Source organism: Artibeus jamaicensis, unplaced genomic scaffold (assembly GCF_021234435.1).
Source record: "Artibeus jamaicensis isolate MK-2021 breed Jamaican fruit bat unplaced genomic scaffold, CSHL_Jam_final contig_525, whole genome shotgun sequence".
Taxonomy (NCBI): Eukaryota; Metazoa; Chordata; class Mammalia; order Chiroptera; family Phyllostomidae; genus Artibeus; species Artibeus jamaicensis.
In genome coordinates this window covers 17,643,109-17,662,652 of record NW_026521874.1, presented here as the reverse complement: position 1 = coordinate 17,662,652, position 19,544 = coordinate 17,643,109, and the positions used below count along the sequence as shown (strand labels likewise).

General features: G+C 51.1%; 1 protein-coding gene across 5 annotated transcripts in view; it reads right to left on the bottom strand.

Annotated features, from left to right (window-relative positions):
* Positions 1-1,368: 1,368 nt before the first annotated feature.
* Positions 1,369-19,544, bottom strand: part of DEPDC5 (DEP domain containing 5, GATOR1 subcomplex subunit) — a 92,427-nt gene continuing 74,251 nt past the window's right edge. For all 5 annotated transcript variants that reach the window (XM_053669871.1, XM_053669870.1, XM_053669873.1 and 2 more), the window contains 7 exons: positions 18,434-18,542; positions 16,928-17,152; positions 10,031-10,200; positions 7,905-8,076; positions 5,169-5,229; positions 2,278-2,360; positions 1,369-2,111 (listed from right to left, as the gene is read on the bottom strand). In XM_053669871.1, coding sequence (XP_053525846.1) covers positions 1,819-2,111; positions 2,278-2,360; positions 5,169-5,229; positions 7,905-8,076; positions 10,031-10,200; positions 16,928-17,152; positions 18,434-18,542 — 1,113 coding nt within the window. In that variant the 3' untranslated portion in view covers positions 1,369-1,818. The remainder of the gene's footprint in view (positions 2,112-2,277; positions 2,361-5,168; positions 5,230-7,904; positions 8,077-10,030; positions 10,201-16,927; positions 17,153-18,433; positions 18,543-19,544) is intronic.

The window sequence follows — 19,544 nt, the reverse complement described above, 5'->3', positions numbered from 1 at the left end:
GAGGGAAGGTGAGAAAGGAAAAGAAAATGAATTTTTATCAAGGCCTTGTTCCATGCCAGGAACCAACCAGCACACTTTCACATGCAGTAGCAGGTCTGTTCTCTCAAAATCTACCTGTAGCACCAATAAGCTGCATTCTACAAATGAGAAAACGGCCTCCACTAACTCAGGAACCCAGCTAGTGGGGGAGAGATTCGGATGTAACACCCAGTGCCCAGCCCTCGCACCCAGAGTTCATTCATTCGATCCACACATTCAGCCAACAACCACCTTCCCGTCAGCTGCCGTTATGCTGCACGTTTGGGAACAAAGCCATGGACACTGCAGGCAAGCTTCTGCCACGCTAGAGTGTCGGCATGCCGAGTGCTGTGGGAGGAGTACAGGGGCTGTGGGGAGATGTCACAGGACATCCCACTGTGCTTCTCTGGGGAGGCGACAGGAGCTGATGGATGATGACCAGGACTCAGCCGGTGTGGGGAGGAGGAGTGTTCGAGGCCAGTGGAATAGTGTGTGCAAGGCAAGGTGCTGAGGCATGGTGTGGAGCCGCTAAGGAGTTTGTAACATTCCAGGCGGCTGCAGAAACAGCCTGGGACAGATCGTGCAGGATTTTTTGCATCTAAGACTTTTGAAGTTTAAGCCACCAGAAAGGTCTAGCTAAGTGGCGGGTACCATCAGAGTGGCTTTTCAAAAGGACGCTGACTGCCAAGTGAAGAGCGGCCTGCAGAGAGAGCAGAGTGGAGTCAGGAGGTCCTCCCAGCCACGTGAGGTGAGGCTGAGGATGAAAGAGGTCCAGTTGAGAACGGGAGCTGAGGGCCTGGGAAGAAGCGGACGGATTCGCAAGCTGTTGACAAGCTCAGTCATCAGGGCTTGTGACTAAGTCCGTAACTGTCAGGTTGCCCCTCACCCCCTGCAGCCCCGCCCACCCGCAGCACTAGGCCAGGTACTGAGGTTGAGGCGACAAGCTCAGTCTCATCCTGTTAGGCAGGGGGAGCTAAACCTTGGTTAGAGTGAGGAGTGGCTTTGCTTTGGTTTCTTTTCAGGATGTCACTAGGTCTGCGTGCCACAGCTGAGCTTGCCCACTTAGCAAGATGCACCCCCAACAGCAGAGAAGCCTGCAGTTTCCTGGTACTGTCTGTCTGCTCTCCGGGCCTGACCAAAACTTTCCTTGCTCCGGCCCATGGCCTGTGAACAGACATCTTTTGGTAAACCCACAGCCAGACCCCCAACAACGGTGAATTCTAAAGTCCTCACCTGTGGCTGCTTCACTGGTCACTACAGCCCCGGAGACAGGGCACAACTGTCCAGCCGAGGATGGGACTGCTGCTGCCAGAAACCACGCTGGGGACAGAGATGCCACACGTGGCACTTTATTCCAGCTTCCGATATGTACAGGTATATACAGTTGGTGCGAACCTATGGTACATTATTTCACAACATTATCTTACATCCTGTGCACACTTCTGAGTGGGAAGTGGCAGATTCTGCCCCGAACAGCCCACGGACGGTGGAAGGAAGGGACGCTCGAAGGAGCCGCCCCCTCTCGGAGGACATTCGTGGAGGCTGCCTGTCCCCTTCCCCAGTACTGAAGCCCTCCCACGGGCCATCTGGGCCTCCCACCTGCTCTGGGTGCTAGCTGCTTCCAAAATCTTTCTCCTTAAGTGGAAGAACACTGGTGGGGGGAGAAGCGGCAGCAGGGCCCCCACTCACTGACAGTGGCAAACTGACGTCTGATGCCCAGAGCCCGACCGGTCAGTCCTACAGAATATCAATAGCAAGACGGGGCTCCTCCCCGTCCTCTGACGCGGGGACAGTCCGGTCTCACGGGGCGCTGGCATGCATCTTCTCCAGGCAATTCGTCCAGAAGGCGACCAGCCGGTTGTCACGGTTGAGGCAGAAGTCCGTGAAGTCCTTCAGCAGCCGGTCGGCAAACTTCTCGTCCCCCGTGGCACTGGAGCGCCACGTCTTGGTCAGCATGGTGTTGTAGGCCCAGTTGTAGCCGATCCTCTCCTCGCAGAACATGTTCTGGTTGGTGGAGCTGGTGGAGTTCCGCCGCCGGCGTGGCTGGCCAGAGAACTTGCGCTTGGAGTAGGGCAGCTGCAGGAACACTGTCCCTGGGGAGGGAAGGGAGGACTGTCGCAGCCGCCAGGAGGGCACCCAGGTTCGGCTGGGCTGGCTCTGCAGCTGCAGGCTGGGTGTGAAGGATCAGACCCTGTGCATGGGGCCAGGCCCCTTCTGCCACAGGGGCCCAGCCACACGCCGCTGCTGGGAGCACCTCACCTGTGACGTGGATGTACTGAGGCTTGTTCTCAGCTGGGAAGTTAAAAGCAGATGCAGAGTATTTATCTTGCACAAACCCAAACCTACAGCAAAGACAGGAAGACACACTGATTAGGGCTCCTAATGGGACAAGCGGAGAAACTGTGGCCAATAGGACTTTGACAGCCTGGGCTAATGGGGTCTGGAAAGCTCTCGTTCAGGACGGAACGCTCTGGCTGCCTACTGTGTCCTCGCTACAAACCAACCTCCACTTCAGGGGCTCACCCTTCTCCTCCAGCCCAGGCTCCCTCCATCGCCAGGTGGTTGAAAGCCCTCTCACCTGCCGTTCTTTCTCATCCAGCCTTTATCTCTGCCCAGCTACCCCCTGCCCCGCACACCCCCAGCCGTGCCCCAGACCTTCCCACTCTGCCCACCCACATCCTGGAGACCGTCAGGTCCTCCGGAAGATGCTCCGATCTTTATTCACCTTAGCCATGCCTCCCGCCTTTTCCTCCACATCCCCCACACTGAGCACATAGTAGGTTCTCAATGAAGGCTTTGAAGTGAAATGAAGTATCTTAATGGAAATTCTTTTCTTAAAAGCGAGGCACGCCAATCTGGGGCTCTCTGCTGCATTCGGAAATGGGCAGGAGGGGCCATTTTTCATCTATGGCTGTTCTAGTCCACTTCTCATCTACAGCTTGTTCTATTCCCGGGTTTTCTATTTCTAGAAAGCCCATTTATTACAGCTGTACCTGCTCAGTGCCACAAAGGACACGTTAATAGATGTGGCTCCTGCCCCGAGTCTGACGGGTTTATGTAAGGAAGGTGGGGGTGTGGGCAGAACGAAAGGAGGGAAAATGCCCCCCTCCCCTCCCAGAGCCAGTTCCTTTGGGGGGTGCTGTGCTGTGGCCTCTCCAAACGCCGCCGGCTTCGCACTGGCATTTGGTGACTATGTCCTGAAGAAACACATGGAGTCAGGTATGTGAATTAAAGGGACAGGCGGACACGCGCCGCAGGCTCCATCATCTCTAGAAGCTGATTCTGTCACGTGTAGGAATGGTCTTGGGTTTTTCTTTCCTTCCTTTCTACTTTCAGTCAAGGCCCTTTATTTATTCAGCGAGGATCGGCCTGACCAGACTCTTGCCTCATCTCTGCCTTAAGCTGCCTGGAAGGACCTCTCATTTCAAAAAGGCAATTTAGCCATGTGGTCCTTGGCCCCCTCGCTGTCCGGTCAGGACTCAGTGAGGGCAGGGGACTCCAGCCCCTGGGAAGAGAATGTATTTTCATGCCAACTGCCCAGAAGATGAAGGAAGAGCTGGGGACCTGGACACTTTCCCAGCTCTCTCAGAGATGGACTTTGGGTGCACTGTTTCATTTCAGAGCCACATTCCTACCTACGGCTCCATTCTGTGCAAAACGCTACATATCGAACAACTCTTCTGGGCCAGGTACTTCGTCAGGCCTTGTGGAAGAAAAGGAAAACGAGAAAAATGCATGTGCTTGCCTGCCGGGGCCCCCTAAGCCAGTGTGATAGACGGACAGAGTGTATTGGGAAAAATGGGAGGCAGGATTCGGAGTGGAGGGACCTGGTGAAGCAAGACTGACAGGTGTGGAGGAGGTTGTGGAAGAGTCTAGATGGGGAAGGAGGAGGTTCAGGTGAAGGGACACACGGCAGGGTCCGGAGCAGTGATACGTGGAGACTGGGCAGGGTACGCAGGAAGATGGTGAAGGTCAGAAAAGCAAGCTGAGGAGGAAAGGGCAGTACTTTAAAGCCACGTCCCAAGTGGTATCCAGCCAGCAAGGGGCAGTGGCTGCCAATGACGTATGAGATGAGCAGCGTCCAACCTCGGAATCAACTTGTCAGCTGCCCAGGGTCTTCCTAGTACGAACTGCAGCCTACTGAGAGCTTCCCAGGTGCCAGGAAGATCAGAGAACCCTCCCAACACCCTGTGAGGCGTGAGAAGAGGAAGGTGGAGCAGCTCCAGGGCTTGTTCAAGGTTCCTCAGCCAGATGCTGATGGAGGCAGAGGTGAACCAGGCCCGTCTGCCTCCCACAGCAATGCCCTTTCCGCCGACCATCGCACCCCTGACCTGCTTCCCCACAAGGCACCCCCTCCAACCGGCAGGAGAGAACTCGCTGCCCTGGCATTCATTCCACAGCTTTTGCTGAGCATCAGAGCTGGGTCTGGGATGAAGAACAGGTCAGGGTGAAGTCCAAGGTGACGGCCACCTTGGGGAGGGTGAGAATGGAGAATCTGGACTTCATCCTGTGACCGTGGAAGGGTGTGGGCAGAGTGGGAGTGGTAACAGCCAGCAGCGCTGGAATAGGAGACAGTAGGACACGGAGGGAGGCTGCAGCAAGAGGAGCTGAAGCAGGAAGAGCAGGCTTTGCTTACACCATGATTAACAAGAGGCAGCAACTGGACACTGAGCTAGTGATATTCTAGAGACAAAACTGGCCTGAGGGATGGACAGCGAAGCCCGAGAAAGGCTTTCCCTGGAATACACACTAAAGACCTGTGGACTCATCGATTGCTTTTTAGTCATTGATTGTCTTTTCAACATGTGTCCCGGGGCTCTGGACGAAATTTCAGTTTTTCATCTCTTGTCATTTCTCAGATAGTTTATCTCATAGTCTTTTATTGGAGGCTAAGGAGGGAGCACTTGGCCCTCCCCTCAGCTGGACGAAGACAGAAATGAGGTATGAAAAACAACGGCCACAGGGACGGGAGAGGTTTGCTTAGCTCTGAAACCGGGGCCCGGGTCCTGTCGGAGACAAGCAGGGAATCTGTCGTTGGTATACCAGATCCGTTTCCCCAGGAATGAAACAAACTGGGTTTTGCTGTGGTAACCACTATTCAAGACAAACATGAACACCTTCCCACTCTCCTCTCTTGCTAAGGAACAAACCTGTGTGCAATGGCTTCCTGGAAGAGGTGCATCCGATCCCAGTATGTTTCCGGTTCAAAGCCTGAAAGGAGAAAAGGAATAAATGCTGCGCTGTAGTGCCACGGTGTGTAATTCTCCTGGGGTCTGGCCTTCTCTGCTCTTGGCAATTCCTCTCCCTTGGCTGTGGGCTCTGCTTTCCACACCACCTGCTTCCAGAGAGACCAGCCTCTCTCCCCAGGAGGGACATCTAAAGAAGGTGACAGTCATACATCCTCACCATCCCTTCCCTACGCTCTATCAAAATCTGGAGAGGGGATGAACGTGAGTCTCCAGAAATCAGCACGAGCTGCCAGAATTTGATACAAGACTCATTGTAATGCTCTCCTATGCCAAAAGGAGCATGCAATGAGGTACAAACAGAAGTAAGCTTTAAATACATGTTATTAAGGACAAAAATAAAAGATTTAAAAAATCACTGATCTTCCATTTCCCTATTAAGAAAGGCAATATTGTGTGTGCCCTGGCTGGCATAGCCCAGTGGACTGAGTGAGGGCCTGTGAACCAAAGGATTGCAGTTCGATTCCCAGTCAGGGCACATGCCTGAGTTGCAGGCCAGTTCCCAGCAGGGGACGCACGAGAGGCAACCACACATTGATATTTCTCTCCCTCTCTCCTTCCCTTCCCCTCTAAAGATAAATAAATAAATAAAATCTTTAAAGAAAAAAAAAAGGCAGTATTGTAAGCCCCGTGTTAGGGGTGGGGAAATTTAAGCAAATAAATATAAAAATGATTTGGAAAAGTGACTGGCTGGGGAGGAGAGGGAACACGCCCCGCCCCACAGCGCACACTTCATTGCTCCAGCCTCGTGGGGCTGCTATGAGGACCGAGAATGGGAGGCGGGAGGGTGGGGCAGCCTGCCCCCCAGCAACAGGCCACAGGCCGGGGCGGCCCCTGGGACCACTGTGCGGAGGGCAGGAGCAGCAGCTGCACTAAACGTCCCAAAGGCCACGGGTGCCTGCAGTGGCCTTGCTATCCTTCCACACTTGAAATCTTCTATCTAAGAGAGATCTGAGGATTCTGAACAACTAAAGAGCAAAGGAGAAGGCAGACTTCAGCTTTAATAGGAAAATGTACGCACATAGCAGATTCTTGTCAGCTTTTTAAGGTTTTGCATTCACTGTTATCGGAAGGGGCGACAACAGGAAGAGAAGCAGCACAGAAGCAAGAAAATCGATTTTCAGATTCAAGTCCTCATTCCTTGAAGCCAGGACTCCTTCCCTTCAACTGTAACCATGGCAACCAACAGAGCATGCTGGTCTTGAAGACCAGGTTATAACTGACAGGGAAAACCATCAGCTCACAGAAAAATGTCCTGTAATGTAAGCCCCTCGAGCCATCCAGTGCTGTTACCATAACGATGAAAAAGCCCAGAAGCCGCTCTGATGGCGCAGGGAACGATCTGTCTGTCCCCTCAACACATTAAAAACAGCACCACGAGGCGGCACCTGGCTTCAGATCGGCAGATACAAACGTAATCATCAGGCATGTGGGAGCCGCAAGAACGGTCCTGTCTCAGCCACACACGAGAATGTGTGCGTGTGTGTGAGTGTGAGGACTGCTTTGTAAACTCTGAGGACCACTGGGGGACGCACCTGGAACCCCTGCTAACACTTAAAACATTGCTGTCTACACCGAAACATCTTCCAAGGTGTAAACAAAGAATGTACAGAGGGGCCTGTGGAACGAAAGTCATTCGTACCCCGGGGCAGCCTGCCACAGGAAAAGCACAGGAACCCCCAGCGTGGCCTCCCCGACCTGGTGAGACCTCCCACCCTCTGGGCCACAAGGGCACAGGAAGAAAGCACCTCTCTGACATCCAAAGCTTTTTGTTCACGTTGTTAATGTTGATGTCTGAGAAACAACAGGGGCTCCTAACTCTAGCTTTCCGAGTTTAAAAAGTTCGTTTGAGAGCTCACAGAAAGCTCTGGAGGAGCTACTTTTATGTTTATCGCAATGAGCCCTTGGTGATAAGAAGTTCTGTATGGTGTGAATGAGAATGCATGCTTCCCTCCGTCCTGCACCTGCCCCCAGAGTTCTGGTGGGTCAGGCTGGAGCGGCAGAGCAGGGCCAGCCCCCTGTGCTCTCCCATTCAGCCTGACCACCCTGTTCCAAGGGAAGGACTCTGTCTGGGTCCCGCTGATCTCCCTGGAGCCTCCTGCTCGGTCTCCCTTGAGAGGCAGGGCCGAAGCCACATGCAGCCTTCCAGGTGCTGACACACCACAGCTCTGCACAATAGGGCACTGTCTCCTGTTTTGCTGGCAGTGCCTCCCTTTTTGAGATTTTTGCATCGAACAGCAGATTCAAGCCTCCTGTGAGGTTCAAATTCCTGCAGCCCAAACCCGTGAGGCTGCAGCACAGAAAGGACAGTGCGGGGAGAATACCAGGGCTGCCTGTGATTGACAGGGTATCACTCCCTCTCCCACCCGCCGTTTTGCTCCAGGGCTTTCGAGGACCTTCCTGAGTTGCAAAGCAGCTCTAGCCACCCTCATTTTAGCTATGAGGAATGTGAGGCTCGGAGACATTAAGTGACTGGTCCAGCCACTAGATGAAGAAGTAAAACCCAGATCCTTCCGGCCTCTTGTCCAGACGCTCCCTCTATGTGATGGCCTGTGTGGATTAGACACCGAGAAGGGTCCTTGGGGAAAAGAGGAGGTCTTGCTCATGGAGACAGGACCCCCAGAGGGGAGTATCTCTTACTGTCAAACAGGTGCTCGCTGCCTTCCTTGAGCAGACAGCTGATGTTGAGTGGGATGAAGAGCTGGGCTCGAAGCGGGTCACCATACAGGTAACTGGGCAGCGCAAAGGGACCTTCCAAAACCGGGACCAGCAAAAAGCCACAGGAGGTGGCTTTTCGATGCCAACCTTGGACCTGGAGGAAAGCACAAAAACAAACCATGTGATCCCCAGCTTTGTGTGTTTCCGGGCGGGAACACGCACGGTCTAACCTCCTGTCAAATACTCCAAAGTCTGTGAGTTAAGCACCCAGTTCCTCTTCACAGCCCAAGCTTCTGCAATTTCAGTGTTTCTCTTGGGAGGAAGAGACTGGCGGGAGCTATTTCTTGCCTCCCGAAAACCCTTCTCATTCCACAGGCTGTTGGAGGAAGGCCACAGGATATAGGTTAAGTCCTTCTAATTTTGTCCTTTATCAAAAATTTACCAAGCCCAAAGTAACGAGTAGGAGAACAAGCACTCAAGCCGGCTGAGTGGGTGCGAAATGACTGGTGGCCTCCGGCCAGACGCGAGAAGCCCTGACCTGGCAGAATGAGAGCTGCGCTCCGGCAGAGTCCCAAAAGCTGTCTGTCTGCAGACTGAACCTATGCTCCTGGAGCGTAAAGGAAAACCTTCCCGTGAATACTTTCTTAGGAAATAGTGGCCGTATTCTTGGTCTTAAGATACTTCTTTAACTATAAAATTTCTGTGTGTGTACGTACACACACATATACACACGTATATTTTTAAAGCTATGCATGTGGCCTTTGGCATTCGGATGAGCTTTATGTCAAATCCTACTTCAAAAAACTACAGTTCGGGCCACACCTTGATCTAGACAAGTGCAATCACATTAAGAACTGAAGGGGACCGCTCTGAGTTTTCCAGGAACACTCACGACAACCCCAAAACCAAGCTCTCTGTTCGACCAAGATCATTTTTAGGGCTTGGCAGATGACCTTTTCATTTTATGTCATGTTTAACCACGTCATAACCATGAAATATGATTTATAACAATTTTGGACACTGCCTTAAAATAATAATTAAGATGCACTCTGAGCCTTATAAAAACTTTAAATAATGATCAAAGGATCAGCACCTTTCAGTAGGTTTTACATGAACTGATGTGAAGAGTGTATTTTTAAAAGATCATTGCTAAATCCCTCCAATGATCCCTCTGGTCTTCTGACCAAACAGTAACTATATGCGTGGGAAAGTTATGGTAGTGCTGTTTTGAGACAGGACCATCTGGTAGGGCTTCCAAGGAGAAGGTTTAGCCTGCTGGGTGAAAAGGGTTAATTCTGCCTGGAGGGCGTGGTCATTCCAGGGTCAACCGGCTGGGGAAGAGCTGGTGGCCCTTACCAGCTGAGCCGCATGGGGAGCTGGCCATCTTTTTAAGTTTAGACCTTGGAAAAATAATAAAGATTAAAAAATAAATAGAAGTAAATAAATAAATTTGGACTTTAAGAATGTTCCCCGGCCCTGGACGGTGTGGCTCAGTTGGTTAGGTGCCGTTCTGCAAAGCGAAAGGTCATTGGTTAGATTCCCAGTCGGGGCACATGCTTGGGTTCTGGGTTCAGTCCCCAGTCAGGACATGGACTAAAGGCAACCAATCGCTATTTTTCTCCTTCTCTCTCCCCACCCCTTTCCCTCTCTCTAAAATCAATAAGCATGTTCTTGGGTGAGGGAAAAAAAACATTCCCCTGTTGAGAATCTCTCTATTAAAAGTGTGAATGCTCCCCCTCCCTGAGGACATACGGCAAGATTTGGAGACATTCAGGCTGTCGAGAGGCTGGTGTGCTCTTGGTATTTAGTGGGTGGAGGCCAGGGATGTTGCTCAGCCTCCTACAATGCACAAGACAGCTCCCACCACGGAGTCATATGGTCCTGGAGGTTAGTAGTGCCAAGGTTAAGAAATTCTAATCTACACCCTTTCTGACTGCTTGAATTTTTTACTACACTTAAATTTTTTAAGAGAGTCTATTTCAATAATCCAGGTGAAAGGTACTTGGAGCATAAGCTAAAAAAAAATGACACAAACTGCTACTAAGCAACCACTGTGCCCCTCTGCAAGGGGAGCCGAGGCCCCACCCATGACGAGAGGAGGCTCTCACCATCTCGAAGAGGACCGCGGCGGTCACCGCCATCCAGTGGAGCTTGATCTCAAAGGCTGCATTCAGGGAGAAGTTGCCATGGTAATAACAGCTGCACCACTCCAGCCGGTCTGTTCGGTTGTTCACATCCACATCCAGCGTCACGGTCCTCTGCTCCGGAACAGTGGCAGCTATGTCGGCACACAGGCGGGGCCCCGAGAGACAGGGAAAAGGGGGAGGGGGATGAGGAGGAGGCACAAATGCCTGGATATGAAACTGCAGAATCACCTGATAGAAAAATCCCAGATTCTAGAAGCTTCCTGGGAATCATCAAGTCCAGGTGTCAGCAAGCTTCTTCTGTAAGGGTCCAGATAATAAATACTTTATTTTTTGCAGGCTATGTGGCCTCTGTTTCAACCGCTCAACTCTGCCATTGTAGTGCAAAAGCAACCACAAACGTTATGTAACAGCTTGCCTATGTTCCAATAAGACTTTATTTACAAAAACAGATGGATTGTAAGGGTAGTGAAACCACTCTGCACGACACTGTAAAGGTGGCTACATGTCACTGTACATTTGTCAAAACCCACAGAGCGTACAACACCTAGAGTGAGCCACAGACGTCGGGTGATAATGTCAGTGCAGGTTCGTGGATTGTAACAGATGTCCCGCTCCGGGGGGTAGGAGGATGGTGATAGTGGAGGAGGCTACGCATGTGTTGGGGCAGGGAGTGTATAGAAAGTCTACTTTCTGCTCAATTTTGCTACCAACCTAAGAGTGCTGTAAAAATAAAATTTATTATAACCCAATGAATAAACAAACGGATGGTAGGCCAGATTTGACCCATGAAGCCATAGTTTACCTCCCCCAGTCAAACCCAACCCCTTCATTTATAGATGAGGAAGCAGCAGCCAAAGGGGGAACCTGTCATGGTCAAGAGCAAAGAGTCAGGACCTCAGCCAGTGAACCCCTGGCCTTCCGATTTCAGGGACCCATAAAGGGACACAATTGGACTGGCAACCCAGACCACAGTCTGGCGGAAGTCTTGCTTTTCTGGTCTCAACCCAGGAAGACAACAGCTCTATAATCTTCCCTCAGAAATGAAACCCCATGAGGAAGCCTAATGCCCTGTTCTATCAACCATGGGTTTTCGCAAATTCCAGGTCAGTATCACACTAGCTCATCCTGGCTGGGACTCCTGCTCAGAAAGCCTAGCAACTAGGAAAGGGATGTTTTTAGAGATGGATTAGATGATTGTGGTTCTAACCAGAATAAGGCTCAGAAGTAAAGACAAAATCAGGGCTCTGCCTGGCTGGGCACTGCTGGACCTCGGGTTTCTATGAACTATTACTGGCCCCTTACTCCCTGCCCCGATTCCAATGGTCTTTCTTTGCCTGAAGGAGTCAGCTTGGTTCTGAGTTCTGCATGTAGAAGCCCCTGAGTGGCTTTTATCACAGACAAGGATAACATGGCTCCCGAGTCAGCAGTTGCAGTGAACTGTTGTGGGGACATAGGAGAGCGACAGCTGGGATACTGAATGGCAGCCAGGCCGAAGACACCCAGCTGCCCGGTTCTCTGAAAACCAGAACATGCAGAATGCGAAATGTTCTTGATCTGCAGTAAGAACTAAGCTTGGCTCTTTGCTGACGATGTGCCCCTGAGAACATCGCTTTCCCTCCTCTTGGTTAGCTCCTCACCTGCTCACCGAGAGGGTGCCTGCCCGGCTGCTTCACAGAGGAGGGTTAAGGATCAATGAAATTCGGATGAGAGTCACAGACACCCCCTCTTGCCTTCTCCTGCAGCCACCCCCACTTGTAACTCTCCTCCTTTCTTCCTGTTCCTCTTATTCCTTCCTCCGAGGTTAAGCCACAAGCTCACCGATGCTCAGTCTGAGGCCTGTCTGTGATTCCCATGGACAATGCTTAGCTGTCTGTGATACTTAAGGCTAACTAATTTGGTGGCTCCCAGGCTAAAAGTTTCATTTAAAATGGTGTCTGTGCCTGCCTTGTGTTCCTGACTCATGACACAGCGAGAGTAACTATCTGCTCAGCCCAAATCAGAGGAAGAAGGCTTTGCTCTCTGGTCTTGGACACTGTGTCTTCCTTTGTGGGTAAAAGGCCTCTGGTCACAAAAGAAAGGCCACTCAAAACACCAGTAGTGACCTCATGCATCTCTTCTCTTCCACCTGGCATGTCAAGTTCAGAACAGGATGGTCTGAGAAAGCCCAAGAAAGTGCACTGCTCAGCCAAGTGCTTAAGACAGCACTGGCTTCCTGCTCAGGAGTCAGACTGGATGGAACAGTTGCTGCCGGCGGCTTCTGATGTTGACAAAAGTGTAAGCCCAGCGGAGTTGCAGCTTTCAGTGAGTTCTCGGAATCACGCCTTGAGTTCCACGAGAACCGACTTACTCACCTTGAGACAGGGAGGTATAGCAAACCCAATTAATATATGCAAACCCAGAGGAGCAGCTGGCGGAGTCACAGTGAGGGGGCTACTCGTGAGCTGGGAAGGGGTCAGTGTCCTTAGAGGAGAAATCATGAGATCAGAGAGGGGACTGAAGCTCAATGTAACAACCAGAGCTGCCCCGTGATGGAACAAGTGGTCTCAGGAGTGAGTGCTGTGTTGGCAGGTGTTTTCAAAGAGCGGCTGGCTCCTCACTTATCAGGAGTGTATGGGAAATGTTCAAGCACCAGTATTTGGGCAGGGGGGTACTCTAGAGCCCCCCTGACCCTGAGATCCAGTGTGTTGTCAAGGAAAGGCTAAGAAGCCTGGGGGTGGCTGAGTTGGTTGAGAGTGGTCCATACACCAAAAAGTTGTAGGTTCAATACCCAGTCAGGGCACATATGGAGGCAACTGATTGATGTTTCTCTCTCACGTTAATGTTTCTCTCTCTCCCAAATCAATGAATATATCCTCAGGTGAGGATTAAAAAAGGTGTCAATTTTGGATCTATATTGGTTTACAGGCCAGCGCTCAGTCCATGGAGCCACACCAGCCAGGGCTCAATTTTGGATCTATATTGAAGGTAGATATAAGGAAGAATGGAATGTGCTAATTAACTGGATGTAGAATAGGAGAGCAAGAGAATGTGAGATGCACTAAATTTTCTGGCCTAAGAGACTATAGAACGAGAAGGGACGGTTGAGGGAGAAGCATGTGTGTGGGGGGAGGGTGGACAGCAGGAGCTCCATTTAAACACTTTACATTCAGTCTTTCGAGTGGATGGGTGGGTCTCAAACTGGAGGGCGTGATCTGGGTTAGAGACGGACCTAGGTGTAATGACGGCCAGCAGACTGGATGAGCAGCTGTGGGGTGTAAAGAAGGGGGCCCAGGCAGAGGGCTGGTGCTACAGTGTTCTGAGATCAGGGAGCTGAGGAGAAACCAGTAAAGGAGACTGGTAAGAGAGGAGGAAAGCCCTAGAATCTGAGAGCCAAGTAGAAGGAGCAGTTACAGCAGGAGTCAGGAGTATCTGACAAATGCGGCTGACCGGGCGAGGAGGACCAGGACTGGGACTGACCGCCAGACTGACCAACGCAGAAAGCACTGGTAGTCATGGGAACCGCTGCTCCAGCAAAGGGTATGGACAGAAAGCTGATTTGAGCTGTTGTGCTTTGGTTTTGCCTTGCTTTGCTGTTGCCCACAGGAAAAGGCGAGTGAGTGCTGTGGACTGGTGAGGGCACCTTGGGAGAGAAGGAGAGTCTGCAGAGGTGGGGATGACTTTGGAGTACAGCCCTGAGTGCCGCGGAAGCGGGCCCTCGTGCACAAGTGGCGACGCTGGCCGTAGAGAGGAGCGGGGTGGCTCACCCACAGTGGGGACAGACCTGGCTACGGGGAGGGCAGATGGCAGGGGGGATCTAGAGTTAATTCCGAGTGCTACAGTTTCCTCAGTGACATGGGGCCAAGGGTGGGGAAGGACAGCAGCACAGGCGAGAGGTGGGATGGCTCTGGGCCATCTAAGGAGGGGAGTGAGGCCAGGGGTGGGTACAGAGACTGGCTAGGTGGTCGTAGGTGCAGGTGAGGTGGGAGCTGCTGGAGCTGGGACTGGAGGAAGCATGCTGGGAAGACCAGGGGGAGGAACAGAGAGGGCAACAAAAGCCACATTTTGTGAAGATGGCTGGTTTTGTAGCAATGGGCCAGGACCTGAGCAGCCTTCATCACTCAGGGCAGCCGCCATACCTGGACCTGGACCATCACGCAAACCACCTGGAGTCCTGACAGGCTTTGACTTTTATTTTCCTGAGGCCAAAGGGCAGTATGGTTCGGGCTCAGGCTCAGGCTCCGGCTCCAGCACCAGGCAGTCTTGAGAAAAAAAACTCTAGTTCTAACAATTAGAAGCAGAGCCTTGGGCAAATTACCTCACCTCTCTGAGCCTTAGTGTGATGAACTCTAAGACATAAATCATAGCATTGATCCCAGGACAAAGGTGAAGAGTAAACGAGGTCACTGCCCACTTGTGCAGTGCCCCATACATCGGTGTTCTAAAATCCCAGCACAAACACTGACAACATCGCAAACTCCCCCGCAGAAAGCACACGAACAGCCAGGGCCAGGACGGAGCAGAGGACAGTGCTCACTTCTAAGTGCCCTCCTCCAGCTCTCTTCATTCCTTCCACTCCCCACTTTGAAGATGCCCACGTTCCCAGCCTGGCACCCACTTAGAGAAGTTTCTGATTAGCTTCAGGGCCTCTCAGGTTTTGCTGAGCTCTCTGATCTCAGCTCCTTCCTGGAATCCTTCACTTTCTTCCAAAGGCAGCAGCTCTCAACTGGGGGCAGTTCTGCAGTCCCCCAGGGCCACCGGGCAATGCCTGGAGACAATCTGTCACACTGGGTGGTCGTGGGGGGTACCACTGGCATCTCTCGGGTGGAGGTCTGAGATGCTAGGCATGCTACAATGCACAGGGCAGCCCCCATCACAGAGAATGATCCCATCCAAAACACCTAGAGCGCCGGGTTCAGAAACCCTATTCTGTGGCTATGCACATTCTGCACAACCAGAGGCGATTCACATGGGAATAAGCACTTTCCTCAAACACTTTAAAGGAAACAAGTTTCCTAAATAATGGTTAGTTACCCCCTGTCCCTGACCTAAACAACCAAAATCTATCAGATTTGTTTTGCAAAAACAGTTTTCTAAAGTATATTAGCACTCTTGCTGCCATCAAGCGCCCCTGGTTTCCTGCCTCCACCCTGGGGTGTGACTGACTGACCTGTAACCCAACTTGTAAGGGCCCGGTAACAGCGGACAGCTCTACGGGCGGGTCTGCAGACTCTCACGTCTGCACTTACTGGGGTTCTTCGGAAATCCTTTTCGCTTCCTTCAGCTCTCGGGTAAATAAAGTATCACTGTACACGACCCAGTATCTATTTAGAGCAACTCGTGCCTCTGTCCCAGAAAGTGACCTTGCAGAGCGGGATGCTGACTTTTCAACTCTCCCTTCAGTGGGCATCTAAAACCATCTAAGGCTCAGGCTTAGCGCCTTGCTCTTTGGAAAAGATGAAAGTTCTTAACTTTTTTCTGTAAGGAAAAGGCAGGCTTTAAGACTTAGCTACTAAAAATAAGCTTGATTTAGGGGGGGAAACTGTGCAAAACTTAAGTTTCTTGACAAGCTAACCCCCGTGGCCCAGCACTATAAATGGATGACGAACACTGTGCTGACCGGGTCTTGGGTTTGTTGTATTTGTCATGGGCTTTCCTGACTCCACCTTTGTTGCTGGACTATTGGCTTTCGCTTTCCACTGGCATCAGGGGACCTGCCGTTTATTTGCTGCTGCTAATGAGCTGCCAGCCCCTTCTGTGGCATGAAATGCACCAGCTTGCTGCTTGCTCTTTCAGGTGCCTGAAGGCCTGTGGTGTCAAGCCCTGGTGTTTGGGTTGCCGGAGGTGAGCATCCCAGGCTAACAGGGAGTATGTGGCCTCTTTGTTCCGAAAGACTTTGAGGAGGTGGAGAGTTAGAAATGCAATAGCGAGGAGAATCTGCTCTTCTCAAAGTTTTGTCCTCTCCACCCTCCTTTTTTCACTGACAGTGCTGGGCATGCTGGGGGAGGGTATAAGGCAAGGTCAAAGCCACATCTGGACCCAAGTGAGGATCTAGAAACTGTGATGACTCTTAACATTCCCATTCTACCAGCTGGGTAAGCATTCCAATCAGCTGGGCAGTTATAAACTAACTAGAAGGTGGAATTTCACTGGAGTTTGGTCTATTTAACTTTTGCTTCCTTCCTTCTTCCAGAGGGTTTCTAGGATCTTTCAACCTGACTCTGAAGTAAATTTCATGCTGCCTTGTCTAGAGGACACGTTTTTCAAAGATGCTCACACCTCAACCCCACATTCCATCCTTTCGAGTAGCGTTCCCCATTTCCTATCTGAGGCCCCCACCAATCAATAAGCAGGTGTTCACCCTCCTCTCACAGCTGCAAAAACCGAGGAAAGGAGGGACGAGTCCTTGTTTACATCCCTCGATGGGGTAAGCACATTTGGGGAGGAAGGGAAGAGGGAGATTCAGCATGAGTGTTTGCAATGGATCACCTTTGAGGCCCCTTCCTCTTCTGAGGTCTTAGGATGCTAGCGTCCTAGGAAGGCCTTTGACAGGAGTTAAACCATCAGTGAGCACCTGCTCACGTCCCCAGAACTCTGAGAGTCCCTTAGGAAAAGTGGCCACATTGTCTTTCTCCTGCTCATACAGGTTTCTCGCCATGCCCTGATTTGAGCACCATGTGTTGGGTGGGACAATAATGAACTTGACCCACTTGGAAAGTAGAAGCCAGCACAGAAATCCACAGTATGACAAACAGAATGGCCAATATGATAGCCATGGTGACGCCAATCCCAGTTCCCATGGCATCGTTCCCTGGACCGGCTGCCACTCTCCCTCAGCCACCTGCCAGCACATCCCCAGGCCCCACCTGGGTCAGCCCCTACCTAGAAGTGCAGCTGCCTGGCTCCGTCCTCCAAAGCTGCGGCTGAAGGAGCTGTGCCTGCTCGCATAGGAAGCTGGCCGGCTGGGCAGCCAGGGCAGGAGGAAGGCAGGAATCTCGGAATGTAGGAGCTCTTCAGCCACAAAGGCCACCTCAAACCACTTGCGCTGGAAGCTGGCAATGTCATCCACCGCCATCGTGTGCCAGGTGGTGGGCTGCTGGATGGGCCCTGGGAAAGCAGAGGGGAGAGAAAGCACCTTCAGCACGAATGCTTATTTTCTAAGTGATGCGCGCTACCACTTGGAGCAACCTGGAAAACAGTTTGCTAAGTAAAAGAAGCCAGACACAAAAGGCCACATAGAGTATGATGCCACTTAAAGGAAATGTCTAGAATGGGCCAGTCTATAGAGGCAAACAGCAGATTGGTGGTGGCCAGGGGGTGGGAGGAGGAGGAGTTCAGGTGCAGGGTTTCCCATCAGAGCGACGGAGATGGTCAGGAACTAGATGGAGTGGAGGTTGTATATCACTGTGAATGTCCAAAGGGCACTGAACTGTTCACTTTAAAATGGTTGATTTTATGTTATGTGAACTTTACTTCAACTGAAATAAGTATTTTATTCTCAGTTGAAGACCTTTCATTTCACAGTTTATAATGGTAACTGGGATTTCTTCAACTTGAAGGTAAAATAGGTATGTGCTGGTCAAGCTTAGAGTTTGAGGGCAGAGGTGGCAATGGGCACGCTAGTGGCCGCCAGGGAAGGAACCTGCAACAGATCCACTCCTGTCTCATCGCTGGATAAGAGAACACAGCGAGCGGCACAGGCTGCTTTTTCTGAGGTGGGAATTCCTGAAACCCAGCGGCCAGGAAGCCATTCATCAGCAGGATGGGAGTCATTGCCAGCCCCGTGTGCTCCAGGTGGGCTAGAGACGCCTGTCGGAACCCTGGCTGTCTCCGGAGCAATGCGAGCCAGCTCCGGCCACGCTGCAGGTCGCTCCCCTCTTGGGGATTACTTTTTCTCATTAAAAAAAAATCAAACAAACAAAAAAAAAACCTTAAAATATATCTTGGAAAATATGTCAGGATCTGATAGTCTTCCTGGGGGAAGAAAGGGAGTCTGCAGGCGCAGCAAGCAGAAAGTGCTGTTACAGGTTACAGGCCGTCAGGTCATGCTCAGAGCCACGTGCACGGGGTGGGGTGGGGGAGGGGCGCTACAGTGAAAAACAGCTACCAAAACATGACTTATTGAAATTTCCTCACACTAGGTCCCTTGGCCTATTTTAGGTTTATCTTTCATCCACACTGTTCTCACCAGGGACATATGGTAGTGTTAAGGAAACCCCTGTCACTCCAGTTATGCTTAAAGTAAACACAATACTCAAGGAAGGTGACGGATCCATCAACGTGGAATGCAAAGTGACAGAAAGCCCAAGAAGCAGCATCATTTGAACGAGCAAGTCAAGAGGTGAAACACCAGCCCCTGTGGACAACAGCATCTGCCTCAGCTCTGACCTCGTTCCGGCTCCTTGTCCATGACTATCTTGTAGAAGTAGAAGCCGTAGATGAAGGTCCGCCAGACTTCACCAGATGCGTGCGTGATGAGCTGCTCTTCCAACATTTTCTAGAGGGAGAGACATTGAAACTCGGAAATTCCTGCACAGGAACATCTTAGAGGTGCAGCCTCAGGTATATGCTGGAGTTACGGGAATGTCAAGGGCACCGAGGAGACCTTACCCTCCGCACCCATCAGCCACGTCTACTCTACACTAAATGTTGTGCCTGATTCAGATTATATTATAAGGTACAAATGCATATTACGGTATCATCGAATACTTCAAACATATAGAAAAGTATAAAGAAATCTGACTTCAACAAATTTAGTATTTTGCTATATTGACTTCAGATCTTTTTATTAAAAAAAAAACCTCTCTGGACTCTCCAATGTCCCAATTCTCTTCGTCTCTCCAGAAATAAATGGTGAGTGTAACGTTACTCTCACACATGTTTCAAATAATTTTATTATATAAATATATATTGATAAAGAATATGAGGTATTTCCATGGGATTTTAAGTTCTAAGTAAAGGATGTTATAGTATTACCATTTTGTAAACTGCATTGCCATTCAACATCAAGCTTCTGACATTTATCCATGTCCCTACGTGTCCCTCCAGCTCATTGGCTCTAATGCTACAGGAGCATTGATTGTATGAACAAGGAAATGCAATTCTCCAGAAGACAGGAATACAAAGCAATCAGGCAAAGGCCATGCACACAGCCTTCTGAGACCCTCAGAAAGAGAAGTGAAGATGCTTATCCGACTCAGTTACTGGTGTTACAGGTCAGTGAGGACGGCCCAGCTGCTCAGCAAATGGTGCCGACTTCCAGGGGGTCCTCTGTGTGGGCAGGACGGTGTAGGCTGCCTCAGCCAACATGGCCTTTCCCTTCCTCTCCTCTGGAGTTTAATCCCACGTCTGAACAGTGTAAATAAATTTGGCAGGCATGGCCCGAGTCCCTACCCTGTGCGAAACAACACGGCAAACGCTGGTCATGCGGAAATGCACAGAGGCGACCCTGCCCTCAGGGAGCTGGTTGAGGTGGGAGGTGAGTGAGAAACACACAGAA